Source organism: Urocitellus parryii, chromosome 4 (assembly GCF_045843805.1).
Source record: "Urocitellus parryii isolate mUroPar1 chromosome 4, mUroPar1.hap1, whole genome shotgun sequence".
In the NCBI taxonomy this organism is placed as follows: Eukaryota; Metazoa; Chordata; class Mammalia; order Rodentia; family Sciuridae; genus Urocitellus; species Urocitellus parryii.
The window spans coordinates 83,697,076-83,720,731 of record NC_135534.1 but is presented as its reverse complement, the minus strand read 5'-3'; the positions used below and the strand labels follow the sequence as shown (position 1 = coordinate 83,720,731).

The window sequence follows — 23,656 nt, the reverse complement described above, 5'->3', positions numbered from 1 at the left end:
ATCAGAATACCACAAGATAATAAGCATGTGTTGCTTTGAGCTACTTAGTTTGCAGCAATTTATTATGAAACAATAGAAAATGAATACAACATCCAAGGTTCCTGGGGGTGGCCCCCTGAGGAACAGCTGGGGAGCAGGGAGCACTGAGGATAACTGAAGCTAGTAGTATTTATGGAATGCTTAGTATATGTGAGGCATTGTACTATGCTCTGGTGCATGGCATGGTTCTGGTTTATTACAGTAAAAGGTGGGCAGGATCACGCGTCTATCCGCATATGGTCCCTGTTCCTTCCTTCCCGAGCTCAGGCAAATAACTCTCAGAAAGCATGTGATTTCTGCTTTAGATATCCCCGAGTCTATAGGCTTTTAATCAAGCATTTCCTTCCTTTAGTTATTGCCAGCTGGATTTTAACAAATTCCATGGAGCCTACTCAATTTTATGCATCCAGCCAGCGGGGAGGGAGCTTCAAGACATTTCAGAACTGATGTCCTGTTATACCTCCCATGAAGTAAAGGGAAGGCAAGAATTTTGTTTATTCATTTTTAAAAATTTTTTTATTTGTTCTTTTTAGACAGTAGAGTGCATTTTTTGACATGTTATACACACATGGAGTATAACTTCCTTCCCATTCTTGTGGTTGTACGTAATGTGGAGTTACACTGGTTGTGTATTCATATATGAACATAGGAAAGTTATGTCCAATTCATTCTACTGTCTCTCCTATTACCATCCCCCCTCCTCTGCCTTCATTCTCCTTTGTCTAATCCAATGAATTTCTATTCTCCCCGGCCCTGCCCCCCTTATTGTATTAGCATCTACATATCAGAGAGAATATTCTGCCTTTGATTTTTTGGGGGGAATAAGGCAAGAAACATTAAGACACTTTTTATTACTTAGAGAAGTTTTATTTTGGGGGACACCACAGTGCAGAATTAAAACATTGTTTCACCTTTGTCTCACACCAGCCTAAGCTCTTAGCTTCCAGCCCTCTTTACATGAAAGTCAGCCTGGTCAGATGCAGAGCTTGGCTGAGTGACTTACATGGAGATATGAAATATAACAGGGACAGCCACCAAAATGCACCACTTTCAAAATTCCTGTGTTTTCAAGAATAATCATTTTCTAACACATCATTTGTTCTCATCTTCAGATCTTCATGGAATAAAATTCATGATCTTAATTTTTAAAGTTGTTCTTCATCAGTTGGCAGCATTCTTACCAAATGACACAGCAAAAGTGCATATTTTTTTCTTCAGAAGATCTGAAGAAATTCAGCCACTGAAAAGAATTTAACTTGCACAATCAGCATCACTCTACTAAAAGCCATTAAATTGTAATTATGGTGATTTAAAGAAGTCAACTTGTGAAAGAGGAGCTGATTGTTTCAGTTTGTGTAGGGGACACTAATAACACTGTAGAATCCTGCAAGGATTTTTCTCCTCTGATGGGCAGGGGAAAAAGGAAAACACTTCAAGACATGAGAAACTTCTATAACTTTATGGAACCTGAAGAATAATGACTGCTCAAATTGCATGCTTTAATGACAAAGTATTTTTACAGCTAAGGGGGACCCAGAAACACAATACATTTAATAAGCAGGTAGGAAAACCAATCACGAATTAACATCTATCACATTCCACAACATACTAACATCTTTGTCAATCTTTTAAAAAGGGTTCACTGTTCCTATGAGAAATAGGGTCAAATGCCAGCGATTGCCCAGATAAAACCTCACCCTCAGATAAAACCTCTATTACTGGTAATTGCAAATTTCAATCCACATCTCCTTTTAAGAGACTTATTCTAGGGACTCAGACCAGGACTTTTAAAACTTCATTTTCTCTAATCACTGCAAGATAATATCAAACTGGTACTGAACTTGGAAAGTGGTCATGACTCACTCCACAATAATAAGCTAGAACTATCAGTTCTTACAGTGGAGAGCTAGTCATTTGCAGAAATACTTCTCTTTACCAAGAGGTTAAATGAGCCCCCCTCCCTCCTGTCTCTTGCAGAGGACCATATGCCTTTAAAAATACATTACTAGTCATCAACAAACTAGGGTTGGTTCTCACAGTTAGTTTGCTCATTTATTCAACAAGTATTTATAGGATACCTATTATGTATGAGTCACTATTTCAGGAACTTGTGGTGATACAGCAGTAGATAATCTCCACACCCCCATAGATCTCCTATTTAACCTAGACATAAGCAAAATAAACTAAACCCAAAGGCTTTTAGAAAGGAAAGGTGTGTAACAATCTGTTTCTCAGATTTTCACAGGAACAAAGGCCACCTCAGCTCACTCTGGATGGGAAAGGGCATGTAATAAACGGAGTTTCCACACACAAAGCATAAATGTGAAAACCAGACACACCACACAGATGGAAGTTTCTAGCTTTCTCACAGCACATCTCTGAAGAAGGACGACACATTTTATCCACGCTATGTCCACCCTCTCCACACCTGGGTGAAGCTGGATGGGACAATGACTTAAAGAAGACAACAAGGCATTAGCCTCATGACTTGGAAAAAACAGCAGTCAAGAGAGCTGCCTGCTCACTCCAGGCCTGCTGCTGCTCCATTCACTCTTTTACTGACTTTTTTTGGGACTAACTCTAGTAAATGAAGGCAGTTACTTAAAAATACACAAATAAGATAATTAAATCTGAGGCCTGATTCAGAAGTAGTATCCTCAAGAGCAGAGGAGCCCTATTCTCTATGAGGGGCTGGCTCTTCCATTAGGCCACAGCTGCTTCTCCTCAGATACACAGGTAAGATCCTCTTGGAGTTATGTTTCAAATGATGTAGAAGCATATGTAGAATTTTTGGTGTCTGTATGAGAGGGTCTGTAGCTTTAAAAATATTTGCAAAGGGGTTTATAGCCCCCCATAGTTTAAGAACCTCTATATTAGAGGCCTCTGCCTGTTGCTTGATAAAATTAAAGGTGTGCTGGAACACTGTTTTAGGAATATCTGTGCTGCTCCCAGCTGCCACACTATTGTTGTGAGTCGGTTCAGCAGCTTCACAGTAGTTCCCGAGGGAGACATGAGCCAGAAACCAAGTCAGCAGTCCCGGAGTGGCCATTAAGGGTCTGTGTGTGTGTCCTTCATAAAGCAGCGAGTGCTGATGAAAGCATTCCTCCTCACCCTCAGAGATGGGCTCCCAAAAGCGGTCCGCTAAGCCAACAATTCAGTGGTTGGAAGAATTAACTTTCAAGGCCAAGATATGTTGCCAGGTATCCACACCAACTTTTCAGAGCTATGGCTATTGCTCATCATCAACTACTCCACAGCTTTTCTCCCTGCTCCCCTGAAGGAAGGTAGAGAGGGTAATTGTTCAAAATCACAATCTATGATATTGTTTTGCCCAAACGTCAACCTAGAGGTTTTGTGACTATTAAGAGGCTCATCTGCCTCCAGGAAAAATTATAACTATATTCTTAAAATCAGCTATGTGGGGGGCAGATGAGGTTGGGGGAGAGACAATATGGTGTCTCCCAAGAACATGGAGTGTTTGATAATTTTCTAGCAGGGCTTTTATTGTGGGTGATATTTCTCTTCTTAGTACCTGCCTCGTCTATAGCCTTTTACGAGATTCTCAAGTCTTCCAACATGGGTCCTTCCCATTTGTATCTGAATGGCTAATCTGCCTAGTTGATTCCTGGGATACTGCAGGTCCTACTGGAATTCAGAAATTGAGACTGGGGAAATTAAGTGAAGCAGAGGTCAAGGCCCCCAATTATTTGAACTCTGATGAAAGGATTATACATGGTAGGACTTGGAGAGTTCCTAGTTTCCCAAAATATCCATTTTTACCATTTCAAAATACAAATTAGGGGTAGTCCACAGGGAAGATGCAGCTTCTGAAAAAAAATCATAACTTAGAAAAATATATTTTAAAAATCTTTTCAAATTTTCAATAAAGAAAGCAGAGAATTGTGGTAGATTATCTCAGTACAACAATATAAAAGTAGCAAAATCAGTAACTTAGGTTACTGCCATTTCTAAGTCACACTATAATTCAAGAGTAATAAATATCATGCAATGGACAATAATTTAAAGCACTGATTGCATCCTTGATATTTTGTCATTAGCCATCCTCTTCAGAAACTGTCACAGAAGTACAAATAAAATCTGCTTTTCTGTATATTCTGAAAGGCAGATAGCAGCTTATACAACTTCTGTTCTTCACCAGAATGCTATCGGATTAGGTAAACAACTCTCCTCGAGGGCCAAAAGTAAACTCTGAGCTTCCTGAGGATTACTTGTGTAAGCAATGTATTAACTTTGTAAGAATTGGAAGAACCAAAGATTAGAGATTTTTGTGTATAAAATGGGAACAATATATTTACATGACAGAAATGTGAAGTTTTTAAAACATATTATGAGTTAGCCTTAAATATTTATGAAATAGTGTGTCCATTCTTATTCAACCATTTGTAACATTTATGTTACAATTTTCCATCAATACTAGGATGTTCTTCTCAAAAAGTCTCAATTCTGACACAGTATGAGTGAAAATACATTTTTAGAAGCTGGCTCCAAGAACACCATATGGAAAATGTCATTTATGTGTTCTAATCATATTAGGCCAAGTGTCCTTGACTGTAAACATTCCTGTGTTCTGATAATATTTGAGTAGAATTCTGTTTTAGATGTGTTTGACAACGCCCTGTAGATAACCTCTTTGAAAGTGACTGAATTTGCTTCTTCTATAATCTCAGATTTGTCCTTTGGGCTCTCTTTCAAAGCCTTTTTTCTTGAACTGAGGTCACTGTGGTATTAACTGAGCACCCTTTATAATCTATCTCATTAACTAAGTTTTCAGCCAGATGAGCACTTGGGCCCGCTGCCCTTCACAGCGGAGTGAAACACACAGTGGTGAGAGGGCCACAACTGGCCAAGGCTGACGAGGAACAGTGGAGACGGATCAAGTGGATGAGAGCCAAGACACCAGACCTATACCCAGCTGAGGACCCTGCCAGGCTCAGGTCAATCTAGTGGTCCTCAATTAGCCAGTGAAGGCTTTTCTTGTCCAAGTCAGTAAGGGCATATAAGAAGATTCATATTAACTTATATTCTGACATGTTTATTATTATTTCATAAAACAAACCTCCCAAAGTGCCTGCTTTCTAGTAGCTCTTGGCCTTGTGGTAGCATGGGTACTGAAAGCTGTTTTTCCGAAGCTCTGAATGGCTCTTCACTGCTCTTACTAATCCTTCCTCTTTTGACTGATGAAGACTTAACACATGTATATTGCTAGAGTTTGTAATCTTCATGTTGCTTCTCATAAGAAAGTCACAAACCATTCTTCAAAATATCTTGCTGCCCATTATGTTCCTTGGTAAGACAAGCTCAATCTCTCTACCAAGACCCATTCATTTACCACAGATCAGCTGTGAACCCAACCAGGGTGCTTTAGCCAAAATGAATTCATGTCACAGAAGTCACAGATTGGTAATTCAAGAACAAAATCATCAGCAAGAAGAATTTAGAAGTCTCTGTCGAGCATTCTTCTCTCCATTACTTGTTTTAGTTTCACTGTGTATGTCCAAATCTGTCAAAATTGAAAACAAATATTTATGAAAGGCATGTAGCAAGAAGTATCAATACTAAGTAACTTCTCTTCTAAAAGATCATTTTTATCTACTTTGCTTTACTCCTTAGCCTAATTTCAAAGCAGTGAGTTAGGTCAAGGCAACAATTAAATCAATAACTCTCTTGGTTCCTTTTAAAAGAAAAAGTTGGAGAACAATAAATGGGTCAGAGGTACAGAGAGAAAAGCCAGTAAGACAAGACAAATAAAAGCAAGAAAGACAATAAGGAGGGGTGCTGGGGCAGCAGGCAGAATATGAGACACACAGAGAGAGAGAGAGAGTCAGAGAAGGAAGACAGAAAAACTAGGAAAAGCACAAAGTGCTCATCTTTGGAAATTTGGGGTGGCACCAATTCATTCCTTCTCCCTTCCAGTCTTGGACTCCCCAGGGACCATAATAGGACAATGATGGTTCAGATGACAGATGGGATAAAGATGGTCAATATTCATAACGGGCTGCTGCAGAGTACGCTGTGGCTCCACAGCCTCTGCCCTGAGAGCCAACCCTACCTTTGAGCTCTGCCATCTGGGTTTCTCCCTTGGTCTCTGCCGACATGGGAGATTTGCCATCCACAATATCCATCTTGATCATGCCAAGGTTAGTCAGCAGTAGCATTGGGTCGATCCCCTGACCACTGCTTTTAATATTCTCCAGTACCTTAAGACACTTGTATGACTTGAGTTCACTTATATTCTCCTCCAAGAAAAGATTGTAGAGGCTCAAGTCGTTGTACCCTTCAGACTTGAAATGCAGAACATCAAACGTGGGCAGAATTTCGTACACTTTGAGAACATCTGTCTTCTGTCGCAATGGAACAAACAGTGTATAGATAACCACAGGGGCCAGCAGCACATACACCATGAGGTTAATGAAGCTGAGCAACTGGAAGATGCCGACTGCAATGAGCTTGCACTGAAACTGATCGGGGACAGTGCTGTCGTTTCTCAGGATCCCTGATTTGATGCTGCACACAAACTCATCTGAGAGTGAGGACAGGCTGAAGTAATACCCCAGGTACATGCATGCTAACAGTATGACAGTGAGTGTTATCAGCCGGCAGCCAATGTACTTGACAATCAAATTACTGGAGTTTTTCTTTGTCTTCAAGTACTGTTCCACAATTGGGTACTTGAAGTGGCTTTCAGATATCTCCCACAAACTAAAAAGAAAAGGAAACAAATGAAAATAATTTAGATACTCAAATATTAAAGACATAAAAACATCCAACAATGTCACTAAAAATTTCAAACATCCATATTTCTCTACCTATAACTATATTAGGGTAGAAAGGAATAACATTCAAGTTGAAAAAGTGGGAATAAGAAAAGAAATAACAAAATACCTTTCCTCTTAATATTTTAAAGAAAGTCTAGTTAATTAAATGAGTTAGTACTCAGAAATTCTTAGAATAATACTGGAACTTAATTGTCTGTTAAATAATCAGTTCCTAAGTAGGAACTACTGCTTTGGTTAGCTACAATTTTTTCACAGAATACATTATTCCGCAGAATAAGCTAAAGAAATGTTCAGCTCAATTGCAACACATAAGCATTAAGCAAAGAAGGTATGGAGACACTCGTGGGCACAGGCCTATGGGGCCCAACTGAGGTGGTTCTCAGCCCAGCTGTCTCACTTACAGCTATTGGGACAGTGCTTTTATCTGGAAAAAACAGGTAAGTGGAGGTAAATAAATGCACTTAGTTAAAAATGTTGTTCTGAGAGTTAAATGAAATAATGTACTCAAAGACCACAACACAGTGTCTGGAATATACTAAGTATTAAAAAAAAAAGTACAGCTATTATCATTACTGTTAATAACAAGAACTAGAGGAAGAATACAAGAAGACAAGGCACTACCAACTTTTTTTTTTCCATTTCTTTCATAATTCTTTTTCTAAGTTTGATTCTCAAAATCCTCTGTGCTTTTCCAAAGAGGAAGCTGTATACAGTACCTTCATCTGCTGCCCCTGTGAGAACTACATATAAAAAGGAGATGCTGACATTTTACTTAACAAGGATGGTGTCTTGATAGGATAGATGTTGGGAACATATGGGTGGATACACTTTGGGGAGAGTGGGTGTTTCTGGCTCCCATAGACTGTCACTGGGTGGATGACGCCTCTCCCCTTCCATTTACAAGCAGTGGGCACTCTAAGGGCAGACTGGCAGGAGAAAGGCAGAGAATGAGTACTACCCAACCTGTTGAGCTACCTGCTAGGGGCTAAGTTACCTTTGCCCTATGTTCTCATTAACACCTGGAACCAGGCAGGCACCATCTCTGAGATCCAGATCACGTGCACTCCTTGCAGCCTTAATTGCTCGGTTGTAAACTTTGTCAAGTTCTTCCATGATAAACTTCAAGTCTGAGCAAAGATGAGGAGCAGCTGTGAAACGCCAGAACAACGTGGGCAGGTACAGGAGGATGGCAAATAGTAACAGGATGTAGGGGAAAAACTGAAAAACAAGAGGTCAAAACATGGGCTTAACAGGCTCCTGCCTGGTAGTAACAGTCACCTAATCTGCTATGTGTGGCTCACTTCTTATTTTGAGACAAATGTGCATGCCCCTACACTTATGGAAACTGAGCTTATTACTTAGTGACAATTGCTTATGGCTAAATGCACCTGTCCAGGCAAAACGTAACCAAAACTTAATTTGACAGATATTAATTTGAAATAGTCAACAACAATGTGACACAGTATTTTCTTTCTAATCATAGAAGAAAAAGAAAAAAATAAATAAAATCACTCTCATGTCCTAAAGATCAATCTCTGAAAAACATTCCAATTAAAAAAAACAAGTGAATGTCATAACAGACTACTGGGTTTTTTTTGAAAAATCATTTATTATAGGTTTAAGAAGCAACTAAGGATTAAAACTCTGATTTTCTTTACTCTCTGGAATCTGGTAAAATGTCAAAGAAACACGTAACTTCACCCAAAACAAATGAGAAAAATTCTGGCTTCAGTGATTATCTCAATAAGACAGCTGGAAAAAGCAGTGCAAATTCACAGAAATGGAAGGAACCATTAGTGCTAGAACAAACCAGGAAGATCCAACAATCCAGCCCCCTCATTTTACAGTTGAAAACCTGAAGTCCAGAGAAGCCAACCACCACAGGCAACAGAATCGAGAAGAGGGCTCTTGGATATGAGGTACACATAAAACAGAGGAGAGGGGATTTGGAGTCAACAAATGTCAGAGGCGACTTGGAGCCTGGCCCGCCAGGGTAGGAAGGCTAAGGAAGATCTGACCACAGCTAGCATTGAGCTTGATTGAAACTCAGCTTTGTGTTCAGGAACAGTGAGGTCACTATCTAACTCTCAGTGTCACTCTGCATGAAATGGACATGAATACGGGTGTGGGGAAGATCAGATCAGATCACATATGAAAAATGCTTCGCATGGTACCTGGCATGTAATAGGCACTAAAATATGCCAAAACCAATAGAAGGGCTAGACAGGTGGGTGGTTATTTTTAGCTCTCACAATGACCCTAGCAGAGCTATATGGATTGCTCCATTGCCCAAAGGAAGAGAGGAAGCTCAGAGCAGTTACTGGCCCCAGATCACAAAGCTGGTAAGCTGGTAATACCTCTCACCCTAGAACCATGACTTTTGCATCCCAATATACTCTACTTCAATTTACTTCTCTGGAAAAACTCTCCTTACCTTTGGAGTGGCCTGACTCCACAGTTCTTTGGAGTGGTACCTGGAAGAGGCCACAACGGCCTTGAGATGATGCAAACCCTGACCCCAGCATCTGTGGGAGTGGCCACCAGAGCCCACTCCACAGCTCTCACTAACTGCAGCTACACAGAAGACAGTATAGTTCCCATGACCTCATCACCATTCCCCCTGTAAGAAACGGATATTGCACACCACTGTGAACCATGCTCCTCACTTTCATCTGGATTTCACAGTTTTTCCATCATTGTCCTCTTTCTGTTCCAAGACACAGTGCCAGCACCCAATGTAGTTAGTTGTCCTGTCTTCTGGCTGTCCTTGGTTTTGTGAAAGTTCCTCAGTCATTGTTTCATGGAAACAATTTTTTTTTTTTTTAAACAGAAAGGAGATCAGTAGATTACAGGAGGAAGACCAGGGGGAGGGAGGCAAGGAGAGATAGGGGAGGTGCTGGGGAATGGAAGTGACCAAATTATGTTATGTATATGTAGGAATATGTTAGGATGAATTCTACTATTATGTATAATTATAATGCACCAATTAAAAAGTTAATTAAAATGTTCTAAGTGTATAAACAATACACATATATTCACAGGGAAAATGGGATTACATTCATGTAAAGTTATCAAGACATTTTAAAAACACATGAAGGATCCACTAGATGGTCTAATAACTATCATACATTTGAAGTAGTGAAGAATAAACAATATTCCAGGGTACCTGTGATTTTGGTGGTGACACTACTATATGTTGTTACCTACATACAATTTTTTTAATGTTAAATTTTAGTGAGAAGTGAATGAAAAATAAAGCTGTTATTTATTTTCCTGTTCCCGTTCATGGACGCCCAGTGCTATTAGGACCCACATTAGGAATCCCTAAAAAGGGGGAAATGAACAAAACGACCCTGAAACTTTATAAAGCCCTCTCACCAAAGCAGTGTTACTTTGGGTTCTGGCATGGAATAGGGTTTCTCAAAATTATTAACCCAATTTGCAAAGGGTACACCAAGTCATGTGTGGCAGGCTACAATTAGTTGAATTTTGGCTGCATAATTCAGAGTTGGCTCTAAAGAGAAACAATGCTCATTCAATCCCCGCCTACTGTGATGGTTGTCCATTAGTATAAAAAGGGAACTGCATGACTGTGCTGCTTTCACAACTAAGAAAGCCTGGCATTTCCTCTGGGAACCACAGGGAAAATTATTTCTAACTTGGGCTTGTGAAATGTTTTGTATGTCACTTTTGTTTCAAAGCTATTTGAACAACAGCATTTTACCTCAAACTGTTCTCCTAAATTAAAAAGTGACTGTTTATGGTCTGTGGCAATTTTTCTAACATGCCCAAGCTATGCAATGATTATTAGTACCAATGAACAGTTCAGAAAAGTTAACTGTAATTAGAAAAACAAATATTTAAAGGTATTACATATTGAGTATTTTCCTTTTTCCTAAATCATCTTGTACCCTGATCACCTCTGTAGGAATGTAGTTGAATACTCCATTTCCTGATTTTCCCCAAGCTAAACTGCTTTGCTGCCTGTCAAAAATAAGACGGCCAACTTTCAGTGAGTCTTTAACAAGGTAGTAACATCAATTCAACTGAAATAGAAATCCAGAAAGCATTAAATCATAGTCTTTAGAATCCTTTCATCCAAACAAGGAACATAGAAGACATGCAGTGCTTTGAGAGTGATTTGTTCATGGGCTCCGTCTACTCCATGTTAGGTCTGAGATGCTCAGCATCTCTTAAAACCGTGATTGTACTATTTTGTAGGATGTATCAGTTAGTATTGAGCTCTTCTAAGACAGTGAGACACTAAGCAGTTGTTCCAACAATTTTCAGTCTATTTGCTTAAAAATTTCTGTTGCTTCTGGAAGGGGCTGTAGTTAGAATAAGAGAACCTCCAGGTGGAAGAATCCTTAATGGTGATCCAGTATACCCTCCCTCCATGGTAAATCCCTGCCACTCTATCTAAGGCAGAGAATCATCCAAGTAGGATGAATCACTCATCTCTAGAATGCATATGGTCTTGTCTTATGGGTTTAAACACAGATAGGTGAATTTACTCAGAAACAATTTCCAGGGACCTGCTTTGCACCATGAAGCAGACAGAACACATGCCCTCTCAGACCAAGTACAAGATCTGTCCCAAGATCACAAAGCATGAAGAATTAAATAGCCAAAGCATAGAGCTAATGGCCCTAGAATATGTAGGTATTAAACACTGAGGGAAGAAAAAATTTCTGAGAAGACCACAAAAACTTCATAAAAGAGGTAACCAATACCTGAAGTATGTCTTAAAGTATAGGTAGGTAATAAAAATTAAAACAAAAGTAAAATAAAACAAAATCTTACTGTGTTAAGACTCAGTCATTGGATTAGAAACCACTCTAATTGCTATGAGATTGTCATATTAATTACGTATACAATGACCCCATTTCCAAATAATATCATATTCTGAGGTTCCAGAATGACATGAATTTTTAGGGGACACCATTCAACCCAGAACACTCTTCCAGCCTCAGTTCTTTCTACTTTCTCATTTGTGAGCTTGTTTGTTTATTTTGATGTCTTAGATGGCTGAGAATTCAGAGGAGAAAGGCTTCTGAGCAGGGGAGGATGGATTCCCACAGGGCAGCAAAGGAAGAGACTTCACTCAGGTCTGCATGAAAACAGAAATTAAGGCAGGGAGTTCCCTCCAGGGAGTCTTGTCAACTAGTGGTGGTGAGTGTCTTTAGGATTCTAGATCCGGGGTCTGCAAAGGTTTTCCTTTAAAGAGTTGAAGAGTAAATACTAGAGGCTTTGTGAGCCATACAGTTTCTGTTACAACTATTCAACTCTGCCATTATGGTATAAAAGGAGTCACAGATAAAGTATAAATAAATGAGGAAAGCTGTGTCCAAAAAAGCTTTAATTACATAAAAAGAATAGGTTTGGCCTGAGCATAGGTATCATGGTTTGCCAACCCTGGCTCTGGATTCTTTCTTCTCAAAGATTGGTTTGGTCCACAAAACAGTAACTTCAGTTATCTCCTGGGAGGCGGTTAGAAATGCAGAATTGGAGGCCCCCATCAGGCCTACTGAATTGGAGTCTACATTTTCACAAGATGCCCAGCTGATCTGCATGAACACAGAATTTGAAAAACAGCAATCTGCAAGAATGGTGCCCATGTTGGTCTCCATTCCAGGCTGGAAGCAGCAGAATCTCCTGAGAAGCTGATGAAATTTCCAGAGATTCCAATCTAATGGTCTCGGTGGGACTCAGGGCCTTGTATTTTCACAAGCCCCCTCAGGTAATGCTAAGGAAACCTGTCTGGCAGCTTCAAGGACTCTTCTAACTAAGTTTCCGTGAAACTACTTAAGAGAAATAAAGGAAGATTTGCCCACTTTGTTTAACATTTTTTATTCTTGTTGGTTTTATTTTTCGTTTTCTGTTTCAGGCGGAAATCTTGCCAACAGTTGCTTGTCGACACTCTAAACTTCAAGAACATTAAAAAAAAAAAAAAGGCTAGTAATAAAGCAGTCCCAGAGCACCACCTGCTGGTGTTTCTGAATGCACCCGCACCTCCAGCCAAGACCTCTCTCCCGCTCTACTGGAGGCCATCAGCACTGAATGGAGAAGGGTAGGGTGGGGGGCAGAAAAAGGAGAAAAGAAAAACAACGGAGAGAAATTGTGCCACTGACTATACCAGTGCCATAAGCTCTCTACACTGATTGTCACTTCTATTTTACAATGAATAATGTCTTTGGTAGAATTTGAGTCTCCAGGTTTTAACTTCCACATCAGAACTGAACTGAGGAGTGTTTAAATAAAAACTGTGCCTTTAATTCCCGGTCCTTAGTCAGACTGCCCTGGAGAACTAAGTCTGGTTCTGCACAATGACACACAAGCCACCCCATTCCTACTTTCTGCATGAGCATCCTGAGCACTCACTATGCGCATGCTATGCTTTATCCCACGGCATACGATGAACAAGATCTGGGCATGGGCTATCTACATGGGACTTATAGACCTCTAAATAAAGAATTCACAAAGTAGAAAGGGAAAGGGGAAAAAGCTGGTCCTGCCCTGGGACATCTGGTAGGTCTGATGACAGGAAGCTGAGAATGTTCTCATGACAAGCTTTCATTTTCTCTGAAAGCAGTGGGGGAGGTCTTCTGAGGGTAGATGGCGGAGGCAGGGCCTAGGCTGTTCAACTTTAGTTCCAGATAACCAGTTTGGAGGGAGGAGGCAGTGGGAGTACATGGATGAAGTGAGAGGAGGTGCAAGTCCTTGGAGATGATGCAGAGAATGGGAGTCAGGGTGCCATGCGGGAGGACACAGAAGTCACCTCAGGGTGGGGAAGGAAGCGTCACTACCAAAATCCTGCACAAATGATAAAGGGGTGATTGGGAGGATGACAATATGAGGAGGACTGAGAAAGGTGCAGTTAGCATTTCAGAACATCCAAGGAGCTGGGCTTCTATTGAAGGAAGAGCAATCAGGGTAAGAAACAAGGACAAGGGAAGAAAATACAAACCTCCATGATCATCCTGAACTAAGGGCCTCCTGGTCAACTTTGGGCTCCCTCCCTGGGTACAGCTAAAGCTTACCAACTGGCAACTTTCACCCACAGGTGGGTCCAGGTTTCTGAAGCCACAGAAATTAAACCTGTATCTTTTCACATGTGAAAAACATCTGAAATCTGAGGGGAGATGCTGTGCCCTCCATCAAGTGGCTATGGGACCTCAGATACGGCATTCACTGCTTTGGCCTCACCTCTGTGCGATGAAGAGCCTGAAGAGAGATGACCCCAAACCAGCTCAACAGCCTTAAGTCTGCTGAAGGTAGAGAGGCCAAAAGAAGACCAAAGGGAAAACCTTTTTCAACTTGGAAAAGAATCTAGCAATTCCACTTCCAGGTATATGCCCAGGAGAACTGAAAGCAGGGACTTGTACAGATGTTCACAGTAGCAATATTCACAAGGGCCAACTCAAGTGTCCCTTGATGGATGAATGTATAAATAAAACATGGCATAAACTTACAAGAGAATGCTACTCAGCCTTAAAAAGGAATGAAATCTTAAAACAAGCTACAATATAAACGGACCTTAAAAACATTATGTTAAGAGAAATAAGCCAAACACAAAAGACAAATGTATGATTAACTACGTGATCTATCCAGAGTAGATAAATGCCTTTTTTTTTTGTACTAGGATTGAATCCAGGGGTGTTCTACCATTGAGCTATACCACCAGTACTTTTTATTTTGCAACAGGATCTCACAACTTAAGTTGTGCAGGCTGGCTTTAAACTTATAATCCTCCTGCTTTAGTCTCCCAAGTAATTGGGATTACAGTTGTACACCACTGCACCTGGCTAAAAATTGACAAATTCTTAGAGACAGGAAATGGCAGCTCCCAGGAGCTGGGGAAAGAGCAGTTGTTTAATGGGCATAGGGTTTGGAGTTTCAGTTTGGGAAGATGAAAGAGTTCAGAAGATGGATAATGGTGGTGACTGTAGAGCAACATGAACTTAATGTACTAATGTCACAGAAAACTACATGCCTAAAAATGGTTTAAAAGGTAGAATTTTATGTTGTGTGTATTTTACAAGAAAAAAAGAGAAACTCTGAAAAAGATCAATGTAGGAATGAAGGAGCTATGATTACCAACTCTGGCCTGGCTAAGAAAACCACATTAATGTTCACACCTGGAAGAGGTTTATTCTTCTAATTAGGTTGAATCTTGATTTATCTCTATACACCTGTATTAGTTTCTTAGAGTTGTGGCAACCAAATCCCACAAACTAGATAGTTTAAAACAACAGAAATATTTTCTCTCACAGTTCTGGAGGCTAGAATTTCAAAGTCAAGGTGTTGCCAGAGTCCTGCTCCCTCCCAGACCCTTCCTTGTCTCTTACAGAGTCCCCTGTGGCAGCACAGCTCCAAGCTCAGCCTCTGTGGCCATGTGGCCATCTTCTCCCCGAGTGTAGTCTCTCTGCACATGTCTGTTCACATTTTTTTCTTTGTAGGAGGACACCAGTTGTACTGGATCAGGGGCCCATGCTACTCCAGAATGAATTCATGTTAACTTATTACATCTTCAACAATTCTATCTCCAAATAAGGTCTTGTTCTAGGGTCCAGGGGGTAAAGAGTTCAGCACTTTTTAGGGGACACTATGACACCCCAACTGTAGGGTTTATCTAAGTCTCAATCCTAACCTCACTTGCCCTTTTGGCAACATTTAACACAGGTTATTATATTGACACAGGACTGCTTTACAGGATCCCCTACCCTTCATTCATGTAGCACACGCTTCTCCTTCTCTCCACCCCCAGCTCTCTATCTCTTCTATTCTCCATGTTGAGTCCCCTTGTAGACTTTGCCCCACTAAAACTCACTCCCTTGGAAACCCCTCCAGTCCTGCAGCTTTCCACGCCATCTGTCTCTTGAAAGACCACAATATTTATAGCTCCAACTCACCCTGCGATCTCCAGATACCATACCCACTATATACTTGGCACATCCTGTGAGCCATAGAGCACCTCTGATTTAACATGGTCAAGCAGGACTATCTGGTTGTCATTCAAAACCTGCTCCTTCATTAGGCTTCATCAAAGCAGTGCATGGCCTCACCTCCACCCACCGCTTGCAACCAACCTTGTTTATGTCCTGGATTCTAATCTTTCCCTTATTCTTCCACATCCAATCAGAACATTTTGTTGGTTCTACCTTCTAAGACACTAAGAACCTACCCACTTCTTAACACCTCCACTGTTACTGTGTTAGCCCAGGGGTAGGCAAACTGCTGCCCCTGAGTCAAATCTGTTCACAACCCATCTTGTACATATTGTTTAATTTGGCAGAGCTGAGTAGCCACAATAGGGACTGTGTAACCTACAAAGACAGAAAGACTCTGCTATCCCGCCATCCACAGGAAGTCTGCTGACCCCTGACCTAAGCACTTGATATCACCTTTCACCATCCTTTAGGGTAATCTTCTAATCAAAAAGTGCTGCTTTTTATTTGTTCTGTGCCTTCTCAGAAATACCGGCTTCTCTTCCCTTCTGTTCCCTGATCAGAACCCTCTCTCTGTGCCCAGCTAATGGTTCTCTCCCTGCCTCTACTCTCGCCAACACACCACCCTAAGGATGAACTCTTGGAACCACCAGGTTCACCCTGCTCAGGCACCTGCAATGGCTCCCATGTTCCAGCATTTAGCCTGCACACCTCATTAGCTCTCACAGATCCTCTACAACCTAGCCCACCTTCCAGTCAGTCAAGGCCCCACTGCTTCCCGACAGGACAGGCCTCTCCCAGACCTCTGTACCTTCCCCAGGCAGTGCTTTGAGCTGGCTGGACTCCACATCCCAGCCTCCTCTCTACCTTCTTACTCCATCAGCATTTAAGTTTGTCCAAAACTGTCCTATTCCAAAATCCCTCTGGACCTCAACCTTCCCTACAGTTACTACATAGATTGTTACTCATTCTTCCACTTATTGGGAAGAGAGATTTTTCCGAAAAGGAAAAAAAAATTGAAGAAATTGTCTACTTGCATCATTTCCTTTCCTCACCTCCCATTCACTCTTCACCCACGGCCATCTGGCTCCTACTTCTGCAATAAAATCCCTCCTGCCACAATCACCTGTGGTTTAATTAAATCCAGTAAGCTCTGATCCACCCTAATCATAGTGGCAGAGAATAATAGAGCTTATTATTGCTCCATCTGGAAACACCTTCCTTGGTTTCTAGAATAACCACACTCTTGCTTTCCTATCTAGCTTTCTGATTACTCCCTCTCAGTATCATCTTTTTTTTTTTTTTTTCATTAACTTAAGAGGTATTGGCTCTAAAACAGACACCGTTAGAATTGACACACAGTGCTGAGGGACAAAGTCAAATGATAAAATATCAGATGAACACATAAACAAACAAACAAAAAGCCATACTCAACCAAATGTTTATTATTCTTTCAAAGATAAAATAACAATTTGACTTTGTTCACCCTAGGGTAATAGACTGTATCAGGTGACTCCAGTTATCTCAATGGCTATGGGCCATGCTGCACAGATCATATATGTCTGGTGAGATTAAGTGAGAACAGAAACTGTTCTTTCCTGTACTAGGGATTGAACTCAGGGGCACTTTCCCACTGAGCTACATTGCCAGCTCATTTTAGGTCTTATTTATTTATTTTTAAAGTTGTCACTGAATCTTTTATTTTTATTTATTTATTTGTTTATATGTGGTGCTGAGGATCAAACCCAGGGCCTCACACATGTCAGATAGGGCAAAGGGGAGGGAAGGGGAGGGAGGGGGCAAGGGGGTTAAAAAAACAGATAGCAGAATGAGAAAGACATAACTACTCTAAGTACATGTATGAAGAAGACACAAATGGTGTGAATATACTTTGTATACAAACAGAGATGAAAAATTGTGCTCTATATATGTAATATGAATTGTAATGCATTCTGCTGTCATATATAACAAATTAGAATAAAAACAACAAAAACCACCAAAAAAAAAAAATACCCCCAGATACAGGTTTAAAAATTTCAGTATAGCCAGATGCATGCCTGTAATTACAGTGACTGTGGAAGCTGAAGCTGGGGGACAGCAAGTTCAAGGCCAGCCTCAGCAATTTGATGAGACCCTGTCTCAAAATAAAACCTAAGGACTGGGGTTGTGGCCCAGTGGTAGAGCACTTGCCTGGAGTGTGTGACGCCCTGGGTTTGATCCTCAGTATCATTTTATGTGTTTGCTTTGCCACCAAGGAGTCAGATCCATGAGGAAGGGACCATGTCCCTTGGTAGCTCTCTGCTATCAAGCCCACGTCCTAGCTTACTGAGGGCCTTCAATGAACGTCAGCTGAAAAAAAATTTTTTTGCACCTGCTGTTTGAGAATTTGTTTAACTCTTTTATGAAGTTTCCAGTTCTGTGAAATTCTCCACATTTTCATAACTCTTTGAACTCATTAGTAATGATTTAAAATGGGTGTCTGAAGTGGATTTCCTATAGGTCTGTTTCCATTCTGATTTTTTTTCCCTTGTTTTTCCTGCACATCTGAATCTCTGAGTTAAGCACAAATCTGAGGCTGTAGTCAGTGACACCTTCCTCCAGAGAGAACTTATTTTTTCTTCTAGCAGGCAGGTAGACAAACTAAAGACACTGGCAATGCCAGACCTCCTTCATTCCAATGGCACTGAATAATGCAAACCAGGACTCTGGTTCCTGTGAGGGCTAGTTTAATTCTGCATCACCCCTTATTCCCAAGGAATGGCATTTCAGGGTCCCAACCTCCGAATGCAGCAGATCCTGACTTCAATTTCTGTTCCCAGCCCTGTGAATCTGGCAAGAACTCTGCTCATCTGTCCAAACAAGCTAATCTACTGAGAAAGAACTTCTTAGTCTCTCCTGGATGTACGGTAATCCAAAGCTTGACTACCCACTGACTGTTCCCATACCCCCGCTTCCTTGATGTTAGGAAAATGGGCTGGGAGTCTGCAGGCCTGAGTTCTTATCTGTACAGCTGGCAACTAGTCCTGACTCTTGGGCCTGATCTCTCAAGGTTCTCTAACATGTGAAATGCATCTGGACAAAAACCTTTTGAGTTTCTTCTTGTTCCAAAAGTTTCAAAATCACAAATATTGCTGCAAGCTCTTAAACTATACAATCCCAGTTATACAATCTTCTTCAGTGGCTGCCTTAATGCCCAACACAGTAGCTGGTTACAACTCTACATTTCCATAACTGCTTTTAATACATGGATGTAAATTTCCACAGCATAGACTGAGATTTACAAAGCTGTCCAACTTCAGGACCTGTGTCTATTTGTGCCACAGATCCTTATGTTATGTCGCCTTGGCTACAAAGCCAGGCAAAGCTGGCAAGGATTCATCCAATGGCTTGGCTGAACATCAAAGAGAAAAGCCCAACCCAAATACAAACAGGAGTCACTGTAGGGCACCACAATGCCAAACTACATTCAATAAACAAATATGATGGAAAACAGGCCTGAGTTACAGCAAACTGCAATTGTTCTTTTCAAAAGGGAGGATAGTGACTGGTCATCCAGCAGTAGCTTAAAGCAAGAGAGAGTCAAACAGAACTTCAGTCTTTCGGTTTTCAGAGCTAGAAGTTTTTGCTTTCCTCAGTAGATGAGAATACCAGAAGATATACAAACATCTTCTCATTTCATGAATGACAAAAGAACCAGGGGTCGAAACAATGACAGGCGGAAAGGAAAACAAAGTCCTCCTTTCCTATGCACAGAGAAAACCTAATGTAGTTACTTTATTACTCAAAATGTTCTTCACAAATTTGCTAACTCCAGCCCAGGTTCTTAGCTTCCAATCTCTATGTGCTCCTGCTCCATAGCACTCCCCTGACCACAGAGCTCCTGACCTGCCCTATATAGGACACAGAACCTAATATTGATGTCTCTTGTGTAGTATCTCTCCTTCCTTGCAAGGCCTGGACCCATCAGAAAGCAAAGGAATCTACTCCAAAAGCCGAGCTGTACCTAGCACTCCCAGAAGGAGTCACACTTTTGGGCTTCTGAATGCCCCAATAATGCTAGAAGAAGCCAAATTCTACGTTGGTCCTTACTTTTTCAAAGATACATTGTATGTGACAGAAAAGTCACTGGTGAAGGAGTTATGCTAAATCCTGACTCTGATACTCTCAGCCCTGCTCTTTCAAACATTCAGAATGTACTGAGAACCTCCTAGGAACCAGACATTCTGTTGGGTATTAATGGAAAGTAATAGAGACCAACAAGGTGCTTCTGTTATAGAGCTGAAAATCCAAAGCACCTGTGTCCCCATCTGCTATGCAAAGCTGCAGGACCAAGGAAGCTTTTGAATTGAAAGTGCTGTGGCTTTATAATCTGAGAAACAGTCCTGTTGGCCATACCTATCCACAAGGCTGTGGACAGGCACAATCTCTCTAGGCTTCCACTTGCTCATCTATAAAACGAGTAGGACAGATTGGAAAGTTTCTCTATTACCTTATGCAGCCACAGTGGAAGGTTTCCAGACTCACTCTGCAGAGAGTTCTTCTGTTGAACAGCAGCCCAGCAATAAGAATCCACAAAGGCAGCCTGACGCCAGGAGAAAGAACTTGGGGAGAAACAGCTTATTTGGGTACCTGAGAAGCAAAACAGATTGTTTGGAATGAATTAAAATGCAAGAGCCTGGACCCTCCCCCACACTACCCACTCCCTGCAAGACTATGGCAGGAAATTAGCCAACAGGACCTTGGGGGCCAGGGCAGAGCTGTGTCTCATAGCAGGCACAGGGCCTGGCACTGAGCCTCCACTTGCAGCCACTGGTCCAGCATGCTCCCTGGTCCACATCAAGCATGCATGGAGTGGGTGTGTCACAGGCATAGGGACCAGCTGCTGGGTCCCTTGTCTCTCCCACAACCTATGCAGCATGGAGAGTGCTAAATGCCTGGGCTTTGACATAAGTTGTATTTAATCCTGACTCTGCCATTCATAACTGGGTGACTCATAGCTGTTAAGTCACTTAGACTTCTAAAGCCTGAATCTAAAAAAATGAGATTGACATTAACATCTACATTATAGATTCGCTGTGGTGACCAAAAAAGGAGGGCAGTTTTGACAGCACTTATTACAGCGTCTGATTCCCACTAGGTGCTTGGTGTCATACTTTTCACGGTAAAGTAATAAGTAGTTCTTAGTATTCCTTTAAAGACTAGAGCATGCCTGCCATTCTGCCTTCCCACCCCATGGAGGAGCAGGGACTAGACTTCCCCAGACTTTGGCACATAAAAGGTCTTAATAGGTCACCTCCTCTGGGGAAGTGTGGCCTACACACTTATGGCAAAAGAGGGAAGTGAAGGGTAGGTCATCAGGAGAGTGGATGCTTATAGTAGGAGGAGGTGCATGGGAAAAGCTCTGAGCACCTCTTCTTCCTTGGCAGAGACCTCCATGCCATAGACTTTAAGAACTTGAGATCCTGCATTTTTAGCAATCAGGAAGGCACAAGGCTAACCTCACACTGCTTTTGTATCAGTGTGACTATCAATGCTTCCTATGTATCATTCACCACCAAGCTTAGGAGTATAACAGTAACACAACAGGGGATGGCAAGTTCTCGGGTTACAAATAGATAGCTTCTGGTAAAATTGTTGATAAGCTGCCAGCTTTGGAACATCTGTCCAAATACTTATTCATGAAAATGAACAATGCTGTTAGAATTTCCTAAAAGCCTGTGCAGACCAAAATGTTCTTAAAGTAAAGTTCTCATAGTGAATTAAGTAAAATTCTTTCTGTAAGTAATGATGCTTCCAGTTCTATCATGGGATCTCAGGGGCCTTCCTCAAGACAATGGTACAAACTTTTGGAGTAGAAAATAAAAAATGCTAAACATTTTATACCAAAGTTTTTGCAAAGAAGGAAGAAGATATATATAGAGAGAGAAAGAGAGATTGAGGACATGTTGAGCTGCTCAGGAAATGTTTTTCATCTGGAATAGATCAGGAAAAACAAACAAACAAACAAACAAAAATCTGGAGGCAACCAATATTCACTGGATACAGCCAGTCCTTTCCATCATTACCACATTAAAGCTTCCCAGACTAATGGGGAGAGAGAAACCTGTCTCCCTTTTTCCTTGGAGGGAACCAAATCTCAAGAGTAGTCAGTAATCTTCCACCCATCTCAACACTTGTCTCTAGGCTGGTCCCTTCCGCAAGGCTACAACAGAGGAGGTCCCTGGACTTAGTCTTGGTGGAATGGGGTGGTCTCAGAAGGTGTTTTTTCCAAATCACCAGGAAGGGGACAGCTTCCTAGAGAGGGTCAAGGACAAACTAGGAAAAGAAACAGATTAAGCCCCAGTACTGAGTACTGAATGGGAAACTAAGTCAAGGAAGTCAAGTCCAGGCACGGGCAGAATCCAAGGGAAGAGTAAAAAGCAAGAGCAAAGGGAGGACACATTTAGAGGGTGCAAGGGACCTGCACATGCTGCTTGAGCAGCACTATGCCTTCACTCATGACAGTCTGCCTAATGAATAGGCACTGTTTCAGAGTGGCTGCTGCTGCTACTGGACTGGGAAGCCTGGGACCTGTACCACCCTGACTGGTGCCTCCAAATGTACTTCTATGTAGAAGTACATACTATCCCATTTACTCTTAAAATAATAATTGGAAGATAAACAAACTTGGTGTTTACATAGTTTTCTAGTTGTCTTCCACTAAAGAGAGTTTCCAGTCTTTTGTAACTCCACCCATTTAAACTGCTGCCAGATGACTCACCCTAAAACTCCATTCTGACCTTGGCACTTCCTTGGCTCAACATTGCCCACAGGTCCTCCCAACCCAGGGTACAAATCCAAACCAATGCTCCAATCCAGCTCACTGGTTGGCATATACTGACTGACATGTTTCCAAACCTGTGCCTTTTCTCACACTACTGCCTTGGCCTGGAGGGCTAGACCTTCAAAATCATCTGTCAATGCCCCATCCACACTGGCTACCTCAAGGAGCCAACTTTCCAATCCCAGCTCAGACATCACCTGCTCCACAAGCTTCTTCCCCACTGACCTTCCCCAGAACTTTGAAGCCATAAGAGATGTGCGGAAAATCATCTTTAAACACCCACACGTATCTTACTTCCTCTAGTGTTAGAAGTCTTCACAGACAGGACACGTCCCCATCTCTCTCAACTTCCACACCATCCTGTGCCAAACAAAATCTGTCTGGTGCTTGAAAAGTTTCAAAGTACTACCATAAGTAATGTCTCAATTAACATGCAAGTGTTCACCATCCCATTGGGCATTTGGGGAAACGGCCCTATGAGAGCCTTCAGCCAGACTCCTGGGCTTTGCGAGGCCATGCAGCAGCTGAACGAGTACTCCAGGGTTTCCAGGAACAGCTTCAGCGAGATGCGCACTGCTTTTCACAATGCACAGAAGTTGTGAGTTTCAGGTTTACACCCTAAAGGACAAAGAACACTCCAACTTGGCTGAAGTGTTGAGGCAGTTGTGGGCTTTACACTCATTCATCTGGCTAAATATAACAAAAGACCATGCAGTAGAAATGGGTGTTTATTGGGTCCTGTGGAGGTAGCCACAACACCTGCTGAGTGGCCTGGACCACAGGTCTTTCCCAAACACCCGCTAGGTACCCCCACCTGGAGCCCAGGGCATGGTCACACCTTTCTGAGTGGCAGCCCAGTTGGCCCTTCATGTAGCCTAGACCTGTAACTGTGGCTGTCCCACAGCAGCTGGTAGAGAAGCAGACAGCAGCAATGCCTGAGGAGAAGCAAGACCCAGGGAAGAGAGAGCAGAGAGCCAGACAGAGGCTTCTCAATGCCACCAACACCAGTCCAGGGCCTCTCCACTCTTATCTAGCTGCAATAGGAGGGA

The 23,656-nt window shown here is 41.7% G+C and overlaps 1 protein-coding gene across 2 annotated transcripts in view; it reads right to left on the bottom strand.

Moving 5' to 3' along the window:
• Window positions 1-1,261: 1,261 nt before the first annotated feature.
• Window positions 1,262-23,656, bottom strand: part of Panx1 (pannexin 1) — a 39,992-nt gene continuing 17,597 nt past the window's right edge. The window contains exons 2-5 of one of the 2 annotated variants that reach the window (XM_026396087.2): window positions 20,274-20,413; window positions 7,831-8,054; window positions 6,110-6,759; window positions 1,262-5,560 (exon numbers count right to left, since the gene is read on the bottom strand). In XM_026396087.2, the coding sequence (XP_026251872.1) occupies window positions 5,481-5,560; window positions 6,110-6,759; window positions 7,831-8,054; window positions 20,274-20,413 (1,094 nt within the window). In that variant the 3' untranslated portion in view covers window positions 1,262-5,480. The remainder of the gene's footprint in view (window positions 5,561-6,109; window positions 6,760-7,830; window positions 8,055-20,273; window positions 20,414-23,656) is intronic. The other variant, XM_026396089.2, reaches the window with a different exon arrangement.